Source organism: Zonotrichia leucophrys, chromosome 19, assembly GCF_028769735.1.
Source record: "Zonotrichia leucophrys gambelii isolate GWCS_2022_RI chromosome 19, RI_Zleu_2.0, whole genome shotgun sequence".
NCBI lineage: Eukaryota > Metazoa > Chordata > Aves > Passeriformes > Passerellidae > Zonotrichia > Zonotrichia leucophrys.
Genome location: NC_088188.1, coordinates 11,470,029 through 11,488,852, shown reverse-complemented (window position 1 = coordinate 11,488,852; position 18,824 = coordinate 11,470,029). Strand labels below are relative to the sequence as shown.

The 18,824-nt window shown below is 41.4% G+C and overlaps 3 protein-coding genes across 7 annotated transcripts; 1 reads left to right on the top strand and 2 right to left on the bottom strand.

Moving 5' to 3' along the window:
• Positions 1-684: 684 nt before the first annotated feature.
• On the bottom strand, positions 685-13,347 carry KIAA0753 (KIAA0753 ortholog). Of its 5 annotated transcripts, none has more exons than XM_064728989.1 (15): positions 12,799-13,347; positions 11,411-12,023; positions 10,811-10,917; positions 10,461-10,523; positions 9,413-9,628; positions 8,131-8,341; positions 6,897-7,096; positions 5,589-5,758; positions 4,764-4,853; positions 4,494-4,590; positions 4,125-4,298; positions 3,002-3,083; positions 2,213-2,333; positions 1,848-2,072; positions 685-1,749 (listed from the first exon to the last, which is right to left on the bottom strand). In XM_064728989.1, exons 1-15 carry the CDS (start codon positions 13,345-13,347, stop codon positions 1,632-1,634), a joined length of 3,036 nt encoding a protein of 1,011 aa, XP_064585059.1. In that variant the 3' UTR covers positions 685-1,631. The 5 variants fall into 5 exon arrangements, with proteins under 5 accessions (XP_064585059.1, XP_064585061.1, XP_064585058.1 ...); XM_064728991.1 differs by having other exon boundaries at positions 4,503-4,590; XM_064728988.1 differs by having other exon boundaries at positions 2,213-2,336; positions 6,897-7,093.
• Positions 13,346-15,528, top strand: TXNDC17 (thioredoxin domain containing 17). The gene is made up of 4 exons (XM_064729022.1): positions 13,346-13,487; positions 14,224-14,305; positions 14,573-14,648; positions 15,243-15,528. The coding sequence occupies exons 1-4, from the start codon at positions 13,346-13,348 to the stop codon at positions 15,309-15,311; spliced, it is 369 nt and encodes a 122-aa protein (XP_064585092.1). The 3' UTR covers positions 15,312-15,528.
• A 1,091-nt stretch (positions 15,529-16,619) lies between these two features.
• MED31 (mediator complex subunit 31) lies at positions 16,620-18,824 on the bottom strand. Its single transcript, XM_064729021.1, has 4 exons — positions 18,711-18,824; positions 18,263-18,340; positions 17,659-17,755; positions 16,620-16,896 (listed from the first exon to the last, which is right to left on the bottom strand). Exons 1-4 carry the CDS (start codon positions 18,718-18,720, stop codon positions 16,704-16,706), a joined length of 378 nt encoding a protein of 125 aa, XP_064585091.1. The 5' UTR covers positions 18,721-18,824; the 3' UTR covers positions 16,620-16,703.

Sequence of the window (18,824 nt, the reverse complement as noted above, 5' to 3'; positions counted from 1 at the left end):
TAACCAGAAATTAATCTTAAGGAATGACTTAAGTCACAGCCCTTCTTGTAGAAACGATGGGAGGAGGCTGGCAGCGATCTTAGGAGGGTTTGTATGTTACTGTAGTGTGTCAGAATACCACTAAATAAAGGGCAGTGAACAAAAGTTTTGCCCCAAAAATCCTACAATTAAAGAACTAAGCAAACATAATCCAACCAAGTCCTAAAGCAACTTAAAGGCTCTGTGCCAACACTGACTTGATAGGTATAATTGCATTATTTGCTAGGGGTATTGCTTAGCAGTTCATTCAAGAGCCACAGCAAATACCCCTGAGAACATGGCGAGCTAAGTGGTTTTGCTTGAGCCTTAAGTGGAATAGCCAGAACACCCAGCGTTCCCACCTCCAGAGCCAGCTGCACACAAACTATGGTTCACCTTCCCCCAGCTATGGGTGACAGTGCTAGTACATGCTGTAGTTTGCCCTCGAGCCACACTGCCTCTGCTGCTGGACACAAGTCCTGTTTAAAAGATTTGACAAGGATTGCTTTCCCAAAGGTGCTACAGTGTCACTAAGCCATCAACGAATGCAATCCTAGAAAAAGACCATGGATATACAGAATCATAGAATATGCTGTGCTATTCCAAATGGATTCAGAGGGAAGTTATCTTAAATTAAAACTGTGTTCAGTGATAATAAACAACTGTTTATTAAAAAATAAAACATCTTCAAAATACTTTCACACATATATATACATAGAGACACTATTGCTTTAGTGTTTTTGACTTACAATTTTAGAAATCAGCTGGTTTAAATTACAGAAATCACATATCAGCAAAGTTCCACTTCAGCAGTAACATTTACATTTGATGTAAATTTGAAGACAATTGAAATAGTAAACAAGGCTTCAAGAGAAACTAAATTACTTTTAAAATATATGTTCTAATTAGAAGAAATAAAAATAAACTTAGAAGATTAAAATTGAATGTGTTATAGACTGAACAATATTAGAGAAAAAAATTGACAAAGGAAACAGTCATATGTTATTTGGGTTACCTCAAGTAATTATTAGTCACTGCTCTGACTCCAGACATAATCCAAACTAGTACCTTGATTACTTGAAACAAGTTAATTTAATGTTGCAGAAATGCCAGTTGCTCATTTTTTTGTTGTTCTTGATTTCAATGGGATTCTTAAGAGAAAGGAATATGGGGTTGAATCATTCACTAAATGCTGATAAAAATGTAACATTTAGACTACTTTAAGAAAAAGAAAGATCTCTATCATGTGCTTCTATTGGAAGATCTGCTTTTGCCTGTGCATTAGGTACTAGAGGTACTCAGGAACTCTGTTCTGAAGGCGATGGCAAGAGCCCAAGCAAGCCTGCAAGTACAGCCAGTGACAAGTGTTTGCGTATTTGTGCTCTGCCATGAGAATCCTTCACTGGATTGCTACATCTCCAAAAGAACTCACTCCAGTGTAGCATGTGCTAAGGCGATTAGCCAATAAAAGGAAAAGTAAGGAAGTCCTTTCTGAAAAGGAAAACGTTATTATAATGGCTTTATAAAAAAACTAAGATTAATCTTTGATGGAGATCCAGTGCAGAAAATCTCACAGGCTGAGGCTGATGTTGATGGGACAGGTGGGAAAGAATTCACTGCACCGGCTGCAAAAACTCTGATGTGAATACAGCTTCTGCATAGTCCTCACAAACATCCTGCAGCTCTGCTGCCACGTCACACAGGGCTTCTTCTGTCAGTTGCTCTGCAAGACTGACGGAGAGAGAGGGCAAAAAAAAAAGAGAAGGTTCAGAAAGTCAGCTTTCAAATTCCAGTCTTTCACTTCCAAACCACAAAGACAGTTCATATACCTCTCAGCAATCTGCCATGGATCGAAACTGCCCACAGCCTCATGAGAAATAAGCTTTAAATGATGCTTGTATCTGCTGTTATAATCCAAGATGCTCTGGAGCACATTGCTTGGCACAGACAGAGACACAGAATATGCATTCTGTAGAGAATTCAGAAGCAAGGGCTGCACAATATCATTTCCAGTCTGCAATTTCTCCTCTGCTTCTTTATTTTCATCAATATCACTGAAAAGATAAAATAATCATCAAGACAGAGCTAAATTTTTAAATCTCTTTTTGAAGAGTTAGTGTAATGAAAATACTATAATGAAGTCACATAGATCCTATGCACCACAGTTTAGTGTAGGGCCAAGTATTCCACTTACGTGCTGTCAAAAGGTTTCTCAAATAAAATGTCTGTTTCCAGCTCTCCATGGCTGATTAATTTGGTCATCTGAACTGGATGAGGAGGTGTAAGTTTTTTAGCTGTTGATGCCATTTGTAGTTCTTCTAGAAGGAAGATAATACTACTTTAAACTGGTTTTTTGAAAGAGAAAAACTACAGCTACTGCAGGTTAAGTCCTCACAAAGACTTTTGTTTCTTTTAAGGGGAAGTCCTCCAGGTAAGTAAAGTATTCAAAATTAGAAAAAAACATAAATACAGCTCAGTGTATTAAAGCTGAGCATTTCAGAAATACTACCTTTAGTATAAATAATTTGTGCTGCCAGTGGGTACTTCTAGCAGAGAGACAGAAAATACCACTGTGAAAACAGCACAGTCTCTCAAATTCAGTGGTAAATCCAAGACATGGAAAAAGAACCTATAAAGATTTGGGGTAAATCTTCACCAGGCTTAGTGGGAGATTTTCCAACTTGTATTTAACAATACAGTTTCAGTAAAGGTGTATGTGATCCAATGGAAAATCAATGTAGCTTCACTGTGCTACTCAATCAAACCACAAGATAAAGAAAAGGAGTGCTGATAAAGTACCGATTTTAGAACTACATCTTAGAAACTGTCCTCTGCAAGGTACCATAGGTTTTTACCTATGGTAAAAAATGTGTCCAAGTGGTGCTATTTCATCATACATAATCCAATTACCTTGATTTCAAAACACCTGAATTTAAACCTACAGATTACAGGGAAACCAAGTTGTATGAAAAAAGACAATTACCCATGTTGTCTTGCTGGGCCCACAAGTGGGAGTCACTGTAGACAATCTGGGTGACTCTCCTGCGGACAGCCTCCTGGTACATCTGTGGTGAGCACACATAGCAGTCAGTCAGTCAGTCAGCCAGTCATGGACCTGGCAGCTCATTATCACTGACAGCAAAGCAAGCCAGGATCCTCCTTGGGTTAAGCAGCCTTACTTTGGCCGGCAACACAACACAGAAGAGAGGTGGGGGATTGAAAACACAGACTTTTCTCTTGTTCAAAATGTCATTCTCAAATACAAAACTAATTGACAGTCCCAAGGGAACTCCTCCCATTTCAGACCAACGGCCCTTAGCCAAACAACTGAAGGGCCCTCAAGCTGCTCCTGCCTCACCAACAGTGAATCCAAGTGCGTGCTCCAGTGCCTCAGGGACAAGGACACTGCAACTTCACACTTCCAACTGATGAACAGATCTCTAGGAGTAAATGGCACTAAACTGTTTAGTTCTAAGTCATAATAAATTTCAGAGGATAGGAAGGTCAAACTGGAACTCAAACCAGACACTATGAAAAAATAGACAGAAGAACACTTTTCAAGAAAGCAATATACAAGAAAACTCAAGTCAAGTAAATGATAACCTTAAGAATATCTATATGGAAAGATGAATAAAGACAAAGATAACCATGTATTTGTCTGACTTCTCCATGTTGCCCTGTGAAATATTTTGGATTGCCAGAGCATATTTCCTCAAGATGGTCATGCTGCTAGAATACTGAGATTCTATAGCAGACAAAAGGGAAAAATTCAAATTAATATTAATATACTTTCCATTCTGCTAGACAATCAACATAATCACCATGCTGATTCTCCCATTCACACACTAAGATTTAAGCCACAAAGTATTGAGATGGGATGCAAACTCAGGTCTGTCAACTTTACAGCAACACATTAATCAAACACTGCTTCTATCCTTACACTGTGTCTTCTGGAAGCACAAACTCCATCCGGGTCTTTGATTTCAGACACTGATCTAGTCAGACCTTGCTTCATTTAAGAATGTAGATACTTACAGCTATTATAATTTATGGATAGTAAATAAGAAATTGACACTAATGAGACTAAGCAAGACAGAAAATCTTACTTCAATTTCTTCCATTCTTTGCAACATTGACTCCAGGCTATAAGTGTCAGCCAGAGGTAGGGCCTCAGCCTGCAGTCTCTCATGCTGATCCATGCTCCACAGTTCCTGAGCAGTATCTTCCAAAAGATCATCCAATAGCTTTTCACTCAGAATATCTGCATTTGTTGCAACCTGCTACTTTAAAAAACAAATCCCAAAAACAACTGTTACAGAAAACAAAGAGATGTAAACCCAATACAAGAAAGAAAGAAAAAAAACCCAAACCAAAACAAAAGTGACTTGCATTAAGTTGAAAATGAACTGTTTGCTTCCCCTTTACAAATGTTTGACAACTCTCAAGGCATCATTCACCCAGTGGTATGAGCTTGCCTGTACCACCTGTGTCCTGTCAAATGGAGGCTCTGACCACTCCTGTCTCTCCTTCTCAGCTTTGTCTGCACACCGGTCTGGAGAAACAGTTTGTGACCTGCACAAAGAAGAATACAAGACAGTGCCATTCTGAAACCTGGTATGCCAACAATAATTTAAAACACCAAACTACATAAATGTATTTTTACATTTACTCCCACTGTTGGGAGTGGGGAGAAGTTCATATCAGATCTGACACGTCTTATGAGATTTTTCAAAGAAAATCATTACCTTAACTTCTGTATTTTTTCCATTTCTCCTCTGCAAAGGTCAGTTAGAACCTTCACTCCTCTTGAATTTTTTGCTTCAAGCCTTGCTAGTCTTTAAAAATAGCACAGTAGCATAGAGTTACAAAATGTACATTCTAACAACTGAAGAACGAAATAATTTCCAGCATTAGTTTGGAAGAGTTACAAGAAACTTCGGAGAGAAAATGAATAGACTTTAAAACCATAAAATATAGAATATTCTGTTGAGAATGAGGGATCATGAATCACGTTTCTGCTGTAACAGGAACTACATGCTTATCCACAAATACTGTCCAGAGAAATGAGCTCCTCATCTTACCATGGACACTGCCTAGGAGATCCAGCACCTGTATCTTCTGGCTTCAAATGCCACAAACACCAGTCCCAAACCAACCTAAATTTGGAGACCCCCTGTCTAACAGTATGTTGAACAGAGTTTAGAGTAAACAAATCTGCACTTTATTATTGTCTGGGACAAATATAAGTATCTTGTCCTTCTGAAACAGGGAGATAATATTTACCTTCTTAATGCAGTGCTGGGAATACCCACTCCTCCCCCTGTGTTTTGTCACTGCCCCACCTTACACAGTTTGCAAGACTCCCAGGCAGGAACTCAGACAAAAGACTGAAGTCCTGGCTCTTCCCAGGCTTTAGGGAATAGGGCTGCTCTGGGCCAAGTGGGAAAGGAGAGGAGCTATGTGACAGCAAGCTGTGCTGGGCCAACTCTAGCCTAGTCACTAGCACAGATCCAGAAGCCTTTCCACTGGGAAGCAGGGCAGAGGTGGGTGCCAGGGGACTGCAAACATACCGCTCCGGTGAAACAGACCGAGGTGCAGGCTTTGAAGGCACGCGAGGCATTCTGCTCTCCTTAACAGGTCGTTTGTTCTCTTTTAGCTGGAAAGCTATAGTTGGCTCTTGAAATCGGGCAGGCTTTCCTGGAGGGTGTGCCCGTCTTGATTTTAAAGATTTCAGCATTCCCTTAAAATTAACACGATCACATTAAAAACACCTATTACAGTTGTTGAATTTTCAAAGTATTTGGCATTCTGCTTCAGACTTTATCTGGAAATCAGGCCTGCTGGCTTTGCTGCAATTGATGAATGTGAAGGATTTACAAGTGCTTTAAAGGGAAGCAAAGCTGTGCCTGAACAGAACACATGCTTAATCCTGCAACTATTATTTTTGCAAACAGTTCCAGCTTTTCCAGTGTTTCTCTTCATGGGGAAAAAGATGACTTTTGGTTTTTCAGAATTAAACTCTATGTTAACTATTTATAAATCTATTATAAATAGGTAACTATTTATGAATCCAAATAGAACATTTCCAAGGTAACATTGTATTCAGCCACAAAACTATAATATTCCCACATCTGTTACAAGATCACTTAGGCTTGTCCCCTCTATATCAATTATTAAAATGCTTAACCTTCCTGCCCATGATCCTCACGGATCCACAGGGATAGGAAGCAGTAAAAGTTACCTAAGCATATGCCTATGTTACTGTGTCAGATTTGATTTTTCTAGTTAAAAGTGATACTGAGGAATGGATAGAAGAAAAATACACTTCTTAGCAAAATATAGCCCTAGTCTTTTAAGAATTGTTTTCTTTCCACTATGGAGCTTCTTTCTGGTTGCAAGGACTTAGCGGAAACCAGAACTTGTATAGTGAAGTTTTATCATTCCTGTTATCAATTAAGTAAGCCTGAGTAACTTATATTCTCCTACTAACATTAGCACAACATTACTGCTGAGTGCATTTTTTGTGATAGAGAATGACCATAGGAGGAAGATACTTCAGCTTTAATTTCAAATTGAAAAACACACCTTAATTTCAAACATTAAACTAGTTTCAGTGAGCATTTTTCTTACCAATTCTGTTGTTGCTTCTAGTTGTAGAGTGCACTACCAAGGAACAGTAAATACTGTTTTAGAAAAACATTTTCTAAAATAGTCATAACCACTAATAACAGGCAGATGACATAGTTTATCCCCCTATGTCTCCTAGCTCAGAATAATAATATTGTGGGGAGGTGAAAAGCTTTGACAGTGTCTTATATTATACAACAAATCCCAGAAAACAAGTAGAAGACAGCATGAATGATTTATCACTTCCATACCTGTGGTTTTGCAGGCAATAACACACCTTTCTTCTTCAAAGCAGCACTTTCAAGGACAGACTCTTTTTTTACAGCTCTAGCTCTCACCAGTACATCTGTGCTTCCTTGCAAAGTGGCACTTCTCTCTGAAGTAGGTCGGCCACTTTCTTCTTGGTATTTATTGTGTAATATACGAGCACAACTGTTTGCCTGTTGAACTGCTGAAATATTTGCAACATGTCAGTGTTTATCTATACTAAACATAGGAACTGTTAACTGTAAGTTGAAAGGGGCAAAAATTGTCTTTTTTTCTACATTTGACACCTCTGTTATGCTAGGTATACCTTACCATGAATTTTTAAGCTCTATTACAATTAAAAAAAAATCAAAGACAAAATGAAAAATTCTAGCCTTGTATTTCCTGACAAGTATTAAAGAAATTGTCTTTCTTACATTGTTTTGGTGAACAGGAAGTTTTGGGGGTTGTGTGCATGTACATATTTACACATACAGAGATATTTGAAAATATACATATATATGCAAGTCATGGGAAAGTCTTTTGGGAGCAGTTGCTATATGAGGTCTAGATGGTGGTAACAAAGCATCCTCTTTTAGACACATGGAAACCATTACATGTTTACATACTGTCTGCCTGGACTGCCAGAACTTGGCATATGGAATTCCTGCTACATGGGGTAGTGGGGAATACTCAGGTATGAGAAAGTCACCACAAACAAGAAAACCAGTTAATATAGTTTATATAATAATGTAAGAACTTACAGTGGCTTTCATGAGGTGCCAAAACACTTCAGGTATATTTATCTCACAATACCTTGAGAAAGAATAAAGCTCCTTTCCTTTCATATCCAAAGCAAAAGAATGATATAGAAAGCCAATTCCAAACAGTTGCACTGCAAGATAGTGGTTAAAACCCCCAAGTCTTCACCTTAAGTATCAATTCATGTGTCTCTAGGTACAAAAGTGTGACTGTTGTGCAAAAGATATTAACAGTAATGAAGTAGCCAGGATAAAACAGCCACTGCTCCCAGAAGCAGAGAAATTGTACCAACCAAGGGAATTCTGAGCCAAAGACACAATAACTTTTCACTATGAACAGTTAAACAACTACAACCTGGTTTTTGTTAGACTGATTTGCTAACATCTAACCAACTTCTGACCAACAATACCATACTAAAAAATTGCACTGCAGATGGCAAGGTGAGTGATAAAAATGTATTTAGTTCAAAATACAAACCAGTCAAAAGACTCCTGGCACATGGAGGTTTTTTAGACTCTTGTTCATGCTGTCTCTTTAAGGTGAGAGGTTTGTTTTCTCCTTTTGGAGACAGAAAGTGCTTTCTGTCTGGATATGTCTCAGTGTTCCTTGGAGATTTGGCCTGAGAAGCTGAAATGCATTTCTTCACTGTTTTTGGTGTTTGCTTGCTTTCTAGCAGTGAATTCAGATCCTGCACCAAATATTTAGAGTTTTAATTACTCTCTCAGTAAATCTGATGTAACGAAAAGCAAAATCATTCTAAGCAGTTGGAGCTTTTTTGGTCTGGTTTTGTTTTGTTGGTGTTTTTTCAGACGATAACTTTCAGGTTTTTTCAGACTGATAGCTTGTTCATGTAGAAGCTTTTTCACATTATTTATTTCAATCTTCCTGAAAAGACTTACATTTTTGTATTTACAACTGACTTCAGCAAACCATTTGCTTACAGAATGCTCAAAAAGAATTGAACTCAAGGGCTACAGACCAACAAAAACTTCATGGTCACATGACTATCGTAACACAGACACTTCTTCCAATGCTATGTCCAAACTTAAACCTAACTTCTTTTCTGTTCCCAGACAGTTAGCACTCTTACTGTTCTCATAAGCAGGTCATAACACTAAAATTAAAAACATAGCTCTTACAGTTTTAACAGTATTTTAAGGAAAGTATCTTACGGCACCAGTATTGCTTTTTTAAATGTATGCAACAGGCAACATGAATCAGAACTTTTCTGTGATACCAGTGACATGTATAAGTCATCAGATATCAATAAAAAAGATATTTGAAGGGCACAGAGCCAAGTAACTCTTGCAGCCACAACTTTATATTCTGCCTGGACAACTCTGCATGCAACACCGTATGAGATGCTCAGATGCTCACCACTGATGCTGATGACTAAAGCATGCATCCAGAGTAATAAAACACTTAATGCACACCTATGTATAAAATGAATTCTCTCTGTCCTGAAAATGACTAATGAATTAGAAACTGATGCTTTGTTACAACTATCACTACCAGTCCTCATTCTACCAGGACAGCCAAGAAAGCTAGGAACAGCATCAACAAGACCAGCAGTAGGTAGCTTCTGTGTTTAGTATGCATGTCTCTTTTACACCACCATTACTTAGGAACATTAGAAGTACATTTATGGCCTTTAAAAAATAAAAACAAACCCAGTAATATATTCTGCCGTTTCATTAACACAATCTCGTATTTCATTACCTCTTTCCTGCCTTAGCAAAAACAAATGTTTTTTTCCTACCTCAACTTGCAGCAAAATGTCTATGATAGCTTCAGAAATGGAAGAATCCCCTTCTAGTTTGGCAGAGCAGAGAGACAGTTGACGAATGAGACTGCCCAGTTCCTTGTAATGGGCAGGAATCTGCTCATCTGTTTGATCTGTAAACTGACTGGCAAATGCCTGCAAGGTTCGTACAGCTCCTCTATGTGCTGCTGCCAACCTGGATACTGCTCGAGACTGGAAAAATGAAAAATAAATAAATGCTTTAATATCTATAGTTTCTATGGATACTTATACTACTGGAAGAATTGTTGCCGAAATGTCATGCAGAAACTCAGGCTTGGAATAATTTTAATTGATATTAATCCATTTGTGAGACAAACAAAACAGGCATTGAAGTAATTTACTCAAGATTCCTCAAAAGAATACTCCTATTAATGTCATGCTGGCCTCAGGTAAAACAGCCTGGGTGTATCAGGTCATGATGTTTTTACTACCTGTGCCAACACAGAACTATAGGCATTTACAGTTGGCTGGAGTCTAATGTGTAACAATTGCACAAACAAAAATATTCTCAATCCTCTTTGTTTTGTTACAGAAGAAAATGCAAGTGATTGAAAAAGCAGAAGAGAACAACAGGGCAACATTGACTAGACTGTGGGCATCTCAGCCATCCCCCTGAAGGCTGCTGGGCAGAGAAGAAAATCAGAAAGAAGGCTGGTAAGACTGAGTGTCATCAACCAGAAGTCATAAAAAGCAGTCAAGAGTAGAACACATTGTTAATTCCTTGCAAAAAGAAACTGGAATGAAGAAGGAATTGGAAGGCACATAAACGCAGAAGACCAACCACCTTCCTCTCATTTACTGCAGACAAGACCTGAGGAGAAGCAGCAAAGGCAGTGTCAGGCCAAGTGAGCCATACTTCTCAGAGAATGAGACGAAATATGTAAGATACAAAGGAAATCTCCTTTCTGGAGAAGGCTTAGCTGCACCCTAGACAATCAAACTCAATTATCCAGAAAACTCTGTTGATAAGTCACTTACAGCCTGAAGGATAACTACATCTTACCTTTTTAGTATGTTTGATTGTATGAGGACTCAGTTTCTCTAAATCATCCTGAATTTCTTTTACCTGTTTATTAAGAAAGGAGACAGAGAGGAGCAAGTCAGTCAGAATTAGTTCCATGTCTATAAACGAACAATAGATCTTCACTGTAGCATCTGAGATTTTTCAACAGTGATGCTCACCTCTCTGTCCAGCCATGAGGGAAATCAGTCACACCATTCAGATCTAAACTAGAATGCCATGGAAGTTCAGAGATAACCCAACTGACTTCCTCTTGTTTCAGTTAGTTTCTGACAAATTCATCACAACAAACTAAGCTCCTATGCATCCCAGTTTAAAGTCATGGCTCCTACCTGCTGCTGGAGCACATACAGCATCCGAGCTGACCGTGCAGCTTGTTGCTGTCTCCTAGTGCAAAGCCGCTGCTCGTTTTCAGGATCTAGAAGTTCTCTATCTCTCCCTAAAAAGCATAGCATATAAAGTTTTATATCTTAATTTAACCTGTGAAAATGCCAATTAAGTCATGACAACAGACATAATTTAGTAATAAGCCTTTTCCATGCAGAACCAAACCACATATTTGTGGTGGTTTCTTTAACAGTAATGCAAGTTAGTTATCATAAACTCCACATCCTGTTTCTATTTAATAGTCTAATACAATATAGCTCATTATTTATTTAAAAAATCGTGTCTATGATTAGTTTTATGACAAAGCTGCAGATAAAGCACTCAAAATTAGGAACGGTTAAACCTCCTCCTTGTTATTACAAAACAAAAAACTGCTTAAGTTGGCTAGCTATTCTTTTATTTAGTTTTCAAAACAATAGATGGTTCTCAAAAGTCCAGCCATAAATACAAATTCTAATCCAACCCAAAAAATGAGGGTAAAAATATCAACAAACTAGTGTACATTTATATCATTTATATAATATAATTACTGTTCAGTCTTACACCTTTTTTAATAAAATCTTCAATTTTCTGGACATAGTTCCTCAATTCTTTTTGCAGACGCTGAACTTCTTGCATATTTTGATGTTCTTTTTTATTTAAATTTGGCTTGTGGTCCAGTCCTGTGTCCCGGGTGGGAGGAGAGTCCAAAACAGCTGCTACTGGCTTTCCTTCCTTAACTAGGCAGAGATGAACGTTGGTGTCAGAGCTGGCAGACTTTCCTTGGGAAGGCTGGGCAAGCCTCTGCTGACACGTCAACTGAGTCTGAGACTTCAGGGTATTTTCATTTTCTCGACTTGCAAATACTTCAGTCTTCTGTGGTTGTGATTTCTGTGTCCACAACGGTGTGCTGACGACATCTCCAAATACCTGCTGTTTTACTTGTTCTTCGAGACGTCTTTGTTTGATGTCCCTTTTTGCCAGCTGAACAGCCAATTTAAGTCTCTCTTCAGACACCACTGAGAACATCCCAGAGCTTCTCAGGCTGAGGTCCTCACTTCCAACAAGATTTCTCTTATCACTGGATGCCTTCAGTTTTTCTATTATAATTGGATGGGGGTGAGAGAATCTGAGAGCCAAGTTCTCTGGAACTGCAGGAACATTTCTATTAAACTGGAGCTGTTCAAAGTGTAAAAAAAACCCTGATGTTATGCAGAATGCTATACACAGGCAATGCAACTCTGTCATGATGGCACTGTTTTGGATTTATGATGAACACAGTGTTAACAGCACATCAATGTTTTCATTCTTGCTAGGCAGTGCTCACAGAGGTCAAGGCCTTTTCTGCTTCTCACCTGCTCACCACTGAGTAGCCTGGGGGTGGGCAACAAGCTAGAGAGGAAACAACTGGATGGTTGATCCCAACTGACAAAAGGGAAATTCCACACCCTGTAGCATCATGCTCAGCAGTAAAAGCTGCAGGGAAGAAGGAGAAAGGGGAGACTAGTGACAGCATTTGTCTTCCTAAGTCACTGTTATATGTGCTGAAATGGCTGAATTCCTGCCTGCTGATAGGATGTAGAGAATGAAGTCCTTATTTTGCCTTGTTTGCGCACAAAAAGAGGAAAGCATTTGCTTTCCCTGTTAACCTGCCTTTATCACAACCCGTAACTTTTCGCCTTCCAGTTCTCTTCCCCATCCCAACTGAGAGAAGGTGAGCAAGTGCTCGGCTGCCTACTGGGACTGAACCACAACAGATAATTAAGAATAATTATACATCCAGTTTGTGATCTCTAGCCTTACTAAAGGACAGTGTCAAGATAATGTGCGACAGTACGAGGAAAGCTAGTATGACACTCCCTGCTGGGCTGTCTCATGAAGTGGGTCAGAATCATACTTTTGTTACAATCACAAAGAAAACCAATTCAGCATCGCTACAGACGGCAAATACTACCTGTGCTTGTAAAGCTTTAGCTTCATTCCTGTATCGCTGGCTGGTGAATGCAAACGCATCATCAGACACCGCTGTCTTGCTTGGTACCATCTCATCGGCTCGAGAGCAAATCTCGCTATTATCGCTTCCTTCCTTGTGATCACAGCTGTGAATGCGAGAACAATAAACCGTTATTTCAGACTGGCAAAAGCCATCCCGGGTCTGATGTGAGTAACAAAGGGAGAACCAGCCCGAGCAGCCGCGGACAGAACGGGGCGGCCTCTCCGCAACCGCCCAGGGCCCGTGGCTGCTCCCGGCCCTGGCCCTCACGGCGTCCCGGGCGGCACCGGCACGGCGGGCCCCGGGCGCTGCCGCAAGGGAGGGACGGACGGACGGAGGTCGGTCGGTCGGTCGGACGGTCGGTCGGGCGGCCCGGGCCGCGGCGGACGCACCAGGCGCCGTTCGAACCCGGTCCCGCCGCCGCACGGGCCGCCGGGAGCGCGCCGAGCTACGGCGGCCGCGCGGGCCGGGCCGGGCCGGGCCGGGCGGAGCCTCCGCCGCTGCCGCCATGGGCTGGGAGGAGAGGCAGATCCGCGGGTACCCCGAGTTCGTGCGGACGGCGCAGAGCTACCACGGCCGGCCCATCTTCGCGCTCTTCTGCGGCGATAAGGACGCCGAGGGCAGGAGCTGGTGTCCCGACTGCGTGACGGGTGAGGCGCGTGGGGGAAGCGCCCTGCCTGGGGCATGGGCTGTGTTGGTCGTGAGGAAGCCGGAGAGGCCTCGGGTGCCTTTCCGGGAAATGCCGGGCGGGCACAGCAGCCCCAGAGCCGGTGCCAGGCTCCAGGCGCAGTTTCCCCGGTGAGCTGAGCGGGCTGTGAGCCGCAGCGGCCACGCTGCCCCTTTGGCTGCGCACATGGAACGGCGCGGGCTGCTGGCGAAGGCTGCTAACACGGCCCAGCAGACAGACAGACAGACAGACAGACCTACCTGAGCCCTGCCGTCAGCTTCACCTATGCTGCATGTGTCGAGGCGCAGCGATGCCTTCCCCGACCGTGTCCAGCGGCAGTATTTCCTTCTGAGAAATCACCGCACTGAACCGCAGGGCTTTACGTGTCTGAGCAGGTCTGAAGGTGCCTTAGGGAACCGTCACCCTGCAGAAGGGCGCTGTGCTGGGCTGCCACACCCGGGACAGGACAGAACAAGAGAAACAAGAGTGTTTCTCTTCGTGTTAGAGAAGAAATTGGCCTTTACTCCAACACAAGTCCAGTCAGCGTTCAAGCATGTAATAAACTCTGAAAAACTTGTGGATAGCCCGCTGCAAGGAAATATCGATCTCTAACTAAAGCAGACAAAACATTGATAAGTAGCCCTGCCGGTCCAAGTTAATCCATGTGATTCTGTAGCACGAGTATTTAGTACTAACAGATTTTAAAAATTATTTTCTAGCTGAGCCAATTGTGAGGAAGGAACTTCATAACCTGCCTGATGAGTCAGTTTTCATCTACTGTCTAGTTGGAGATAGAGCCTAGTAAGTACCTTTGAATGCTGACAAATGGGATTACTTTGTTCTGTTGGTGGACTGGTGGTTAACCTGTTGAAAAAACTGACTGAGCTGTCCTTTTCTGTAAAGAGTCAATCATTTTTTGAGGTCCTCACGATCTCTGACATAATCTATCTGCATGCTTGTTTTGAGAAGGGCATTGGGAAGGTGTGAGGCAAAGGCCTTTGAATAATTTTGAAGCTATTTTCAAAATGCCTCTCTACAAGCTGTGCTTAACACCTTCTTTCTGAACAGCTGGAAGGATCCCAACAATGAATTCAGGAGGAATCTGAAACTAACAGGAGTGCCTACACTACTTAAATATGGCACAGTAAGTGATTAACGTTGTGAATCTACAGGCATTGAGATGGGCACCTGTCAGGAATTTAGGGCTGAATGAATTAGTCACTTGTATTCTCTGAGAACCCTCTCTTGTTCAAGGAGACCAGAGCATTCTAAACATCTCTTCTGCTCCCAGCTCCTCAAGAGAGAACCATTCTGCTCATTGTGTAATGTCTGTAATAAACATGCAGTAAAGGGAATATGTGCACTTGCCTCATGGTGCTTGAGGGGTTGAGCAACTTCTTAGCTACATATTGTTACTGTTCCTGATCTGCAGCTCCTCAACTTTTGAAAATTCCAAACGCTGAGGCTACAGGAGTGAAACAAGTTCCAAGCACTCTGGTCAGACTGCAGCTCAAGTTGTCACTTGTACATGTTAGTTAAATTAGCAGTTACTTTCTTAGAAATGCCTCTTCCAAGGCCAGAGAACCCTCAAGAATGTTTTAGTTGTAGTTACCATTCTTGTTCCACCCCCACTACACCTCACTCCCCAGGCCAAAGTTGCTGGATGTGGCTAATGTTAGTGTGTACAAATGGCTCTCAGCCAGAACAGATTTTTTAATTATGAACGTTTTTCTTTCAGCCTCAGAAGCTGGTTGAAGAAGAATGTTTTAAATCGGAGCTTGTGCGTATGTTGTTTACTGAAGACTAAAGGCCTCACTAGTCAATCACTGATGAAGATGGTAGTCTCAACTACTGCACTGTCCTTTCAAGGAATCACTGACCTTTGTTAAAACTTTAATGATTAATTACTTTGGACTACTTAAGATAAATGTCCTGAAATTCTGGGTCCAAACCTTACACTAAAATCTTACAAGAAAAACGGTATCTTTCCTTTCATGTCCAAATAAAATTGAGTTTGTGAACAACCTCTTTTCAAAGGACCTGAGCTCGTGTTAGAAACTCAGATTAGCTTGCATTTACTGAACTGTAACTACAAGTTGCACTTTCAGCGAGTAAGGAGGAAGGGGAGAAACAGAGAGCCCTCCTTCCTAAGCCTGACTACATAATTACTGAAACTGTTCAGATAAATTTTCAATGCCAAAGATGTTTAATGACTTATCTGTTCAGTCTAAGTGTGATAATGTGATGGCTGGCAGCTGTAGTGTCACTGATCCCATCTTAATGGTTAACATTTGGGAGTACCTGTTCCTACAAGGACAGGAAATACAACATGAATGCACCAGAAATAGAGTCTAAAAATATGAAAATTAAAAACCCTGGCAGCTGCCAAGAGCTATGTTCTTAGAATAAAAAACTATACAGGAATAAATGGCAAGCGCTTCTCCAATACTCCAAGCAATGGCATGTTTCCCTGCACACCCTGTTCTTGTTACATGGAGTGTAAAAAGACTCCAGAGCAGCCACTGCTGCACGGGCAGAGGCCAAGACTCAAGGAAGCTGAGCTTAACAGAACAGAGACAGCTACACCTTGTTTCCTTCTCTATCCTGCAGAGTTTATCTGCACCTATCTCTGCTCTGCTCCCCAGACCTCACCCAGTACGCTCTGATTTCTATCTGTACCACATGCTGTAAGGAAAAATAACTTCCATCAATAATGACTGCCAGGGAAACAGAAGTGATAAATAATAGCTCACCTTGGTTTGAAGGAAAAACTGCACAGTTTTGACTTTATCATCACTTCACCTTTGCTTGTCCCAGAGCTGTAAGTAGTGGGGAGTTCTCAGTACACTTTGAGACACCATTATTCTCCAGGGAAAAGGCTTCCTAGGAACAGCCTTTAGAGCTACATGAGCTACATTTCTTTGTAGGTAGTAAGTAACAAATCTAGATTTGTGTGCAAAATCAAGAGCAATCAATATCTATGGTAGTAAAGCTCTTACAAAATTGTCCACGCTATAAAATTAATTGCAGGTGTTTATTAGTCTTCAAAAGAGTTGATGAAACAAAAACCCCAGTCGCCTGATAAATTCAAATAAAAGGGACACACACCCAGAGCCAAACTTGCAAAAGGGTTTATTCATCTCCTGTAAATACTTCACTAACACAAAGTACACCTCATCACCACTACTGCATGTGCTTTTCATTTTACAGAGGTGTTGTTTTGTTGCTGCTGCTCAGCCAGTGCCTGCTGGAGGCGCATCCTTTTCCGGGAATAGTGCTGCCAGTGGAGGATCTGTTGCTCATCAATAAATTTGGCACACTGAGCATTGACCAGTTCTTTGCGGAAATGTTCATACTGGAGCAGCTCTAGCATATGCAAACATTGAGGATACCTGGGTTAAAAATAAACACGGTTTAATACAGGTTTTTACAAGGGACAAGTCAGTCCCTTTTACAAGGGACACTAAATCTAAAATTTCCAGTACTTCTGTGGGTAGTTAGTTTTGACTCGTGTGTCTTTACCCAAGTGTGAAACCACTTCAGCACGCACACTGTGAGTTGGTAACTGCAGCATCAGCCCAGGAAACAAGGAATCCAATCCCAGTAATAAATGCACATTCCTGCCTTCTTCCCCAATGGCTTGGTTTAACAGGCCAAATCCATCCATCCATCCATCCATCCATCCATCTGGCTTTACAAGGCCTGCTTCCAGAGCTGAATTAAAGATGACTGAAACCATTTTCCAAAAACGGAAGGAATTTGCACACTTGCAAAAACACAAAATCACCCTTTGCCTCATGTAAGCATCAATAATGCAAAACTGATCTTAAAATTCACTTAACTGCTTTTTTACCCTAATGTTCAATAGTTTGATTTGAAACCCATTGAAAGTGCAGATTAAGGCTTTAAAGGAAGATTCTATGCAAAACTCATGAATTCTTCATAATTTTGCCCATTGCTGCTACATGTGAACTATTGGAAACAAGAAAATCTACACTGCATATTACCATGATCTTGCATAATCTATGCTGCGGGGAAGACAAAAGTAGTGTTAGAGGCAGAAATGAAATCCTAACGTGGTATTGTACAGTGTGTAAAATGAGGTCAATGGCAAACTATTAAAATGCAGAAACTTATGGGAATTTAGCACTTACTTCAGGTATTTTGCATATTCAGGTTCTTTCCAATAAAGTAAATATTTCAGATAATTTACAAAAGCTTTATCTTTGAAGTAGCCTCTTTGTGCAAGAACTGAAATAAAATGACAAATAAGGAATTGACAGTTACAGATGGGTGTAAAATACCAGCACACTTGAAAAAAATCACACAGTCAAAACTTTCTCATTACAATCAAATTTTGATAATTTATATTTGGCAAATTAAAAACCACAAAGCAATATAAGATCTTTATGTCAACAAAATAATAGATTGGTCTCATCTCCCTTACAATTTGCATCTTTCATTGAATGGAACAGCTTTTTGAAACAAGAAAATTTGACTGCAGCATCAAAATTAGCAATGAGTTATGTATAGTACCTAAAACTATTCACATTAGTAAAATTCTGTTTTCAGATAAAGGAATACTTGACATTACTTTTAAATAATAGACTGGAACTTGTTATTTTCTTCTTTACAGACTACTTTTATGCTGTGAAAAACCCTTTTATTTGTTTAGCTATCTCTCAAATTACCAGTACAAATAAACACTAATACACTATGTTAACTCGTCTGGGTCCAGGTATTTATTTAAGTACTCACAGTTGAGGTAATTTGGATTTGCCAGACATTGAACAAACTCCAGCTCCAACTGGAATCGAAGTCGATTTCCTGTATCATCTGATTAAAGAAAAAAAACAGTAAGAACCACACAATAGATTGAAAGTAATCCCAGTCGCTGTGCCACCTGGGAGCAAAGCGGGCCGGGGTGGGCGAAGGGCAGCGAACGGCCCGGTACGCGGGCCGGCCCGGCCAGGGCAAGCACGGGAGGGGCCTGCGGGGCCCCGGGCTGCAAAGGGCCCCAGTGCCGGGCGGCGCCTCTCGGCCTGCGCGGTCCCGTCACACCCGCCGCTCTGGGGGCCTGGGCAGCTCCGGCGGCGGCCCCATGGGCCCCGCACCGGCCCCCGCACGGACCCCGCCGGCTCCCGCACCGGCTCCCGCACCGGCTTCCGCACCGGCTTCCGCACCGGCTTCCGCACGCTCCACGCACCCGCGTCCATGTCTGGGGCGCGCACACCCACACAAGCACGCCTCCTGCTGACAGCCCGGCGAAACGCAACGCTAAGCACTCTGGGAACTCAGCGGCTGTTGCCTAGCAACGGCG

Excerpts from the sequence above, each read along its gene's own strand:
- TXNDC17 (XM_064729022.1), top strand. The coding sequence starts at position 13,346 with ATGGGCTGGGAGGAGAGGCAGATCCGCGGGTACCCCGAGTTCGTGCGG. Across the intron at positions 14,306-14,572 it reads CTAGTTGGAGATAGAGCCTA|CTGGAAGGATCCCAACAATG; the intron begins GTAAGTACCTTT and ends CTTTCTGAACAG. Across the intron at positions 14,649-15,242 it reads CACTACTTAAATATGGCACA|CCTCAGAAGCTGGTTGAAGA; the intron begins GTAAGTGATTAA and ends TTTTTCTTTCAG.
- KIAA0753 (XM_064728987.1), bottom strand. The coding sequence starts at position 13,347 with ATGGCGGCAGCGGCGGAGGCTCCGCCCGGCCCGGCCCGGCCCGGCCCG. Across the intron at positions 10,918-11,410 it reads TGAAGATTTTATTAAAAAAG|GGAGAGATAGAGAACTTCTA; the intron begins GTGTAAGACTGA and ends TATGCTTTTTAG. Across the intron at positions 4,854-5,588 it reads CGGTCTGTTTCACCGGAGCG|ACTAGCAAGGCTTGAAGCAA; the intron begins GTATGTTTGCAG and ends CTATTTTTAAAG.
- MED31 (XM_064729021.1), bottom strand. Across the intron at positions 17,756-18,262 it reads AAATCCAAATTACCTCAACT|TTCTTGCACAAAGAGGCTAC; the intron begins GTGAGTACTTAA and ends ATTTTATTTCAG. Across the intron at positions 16,897-17,658 it reads GAATATGCAAAATACCTGAA|GTATCCTCAATGTTTGCATA; the intron begins GTAAGTGCTAAA and ends TTTTTAACCCAG.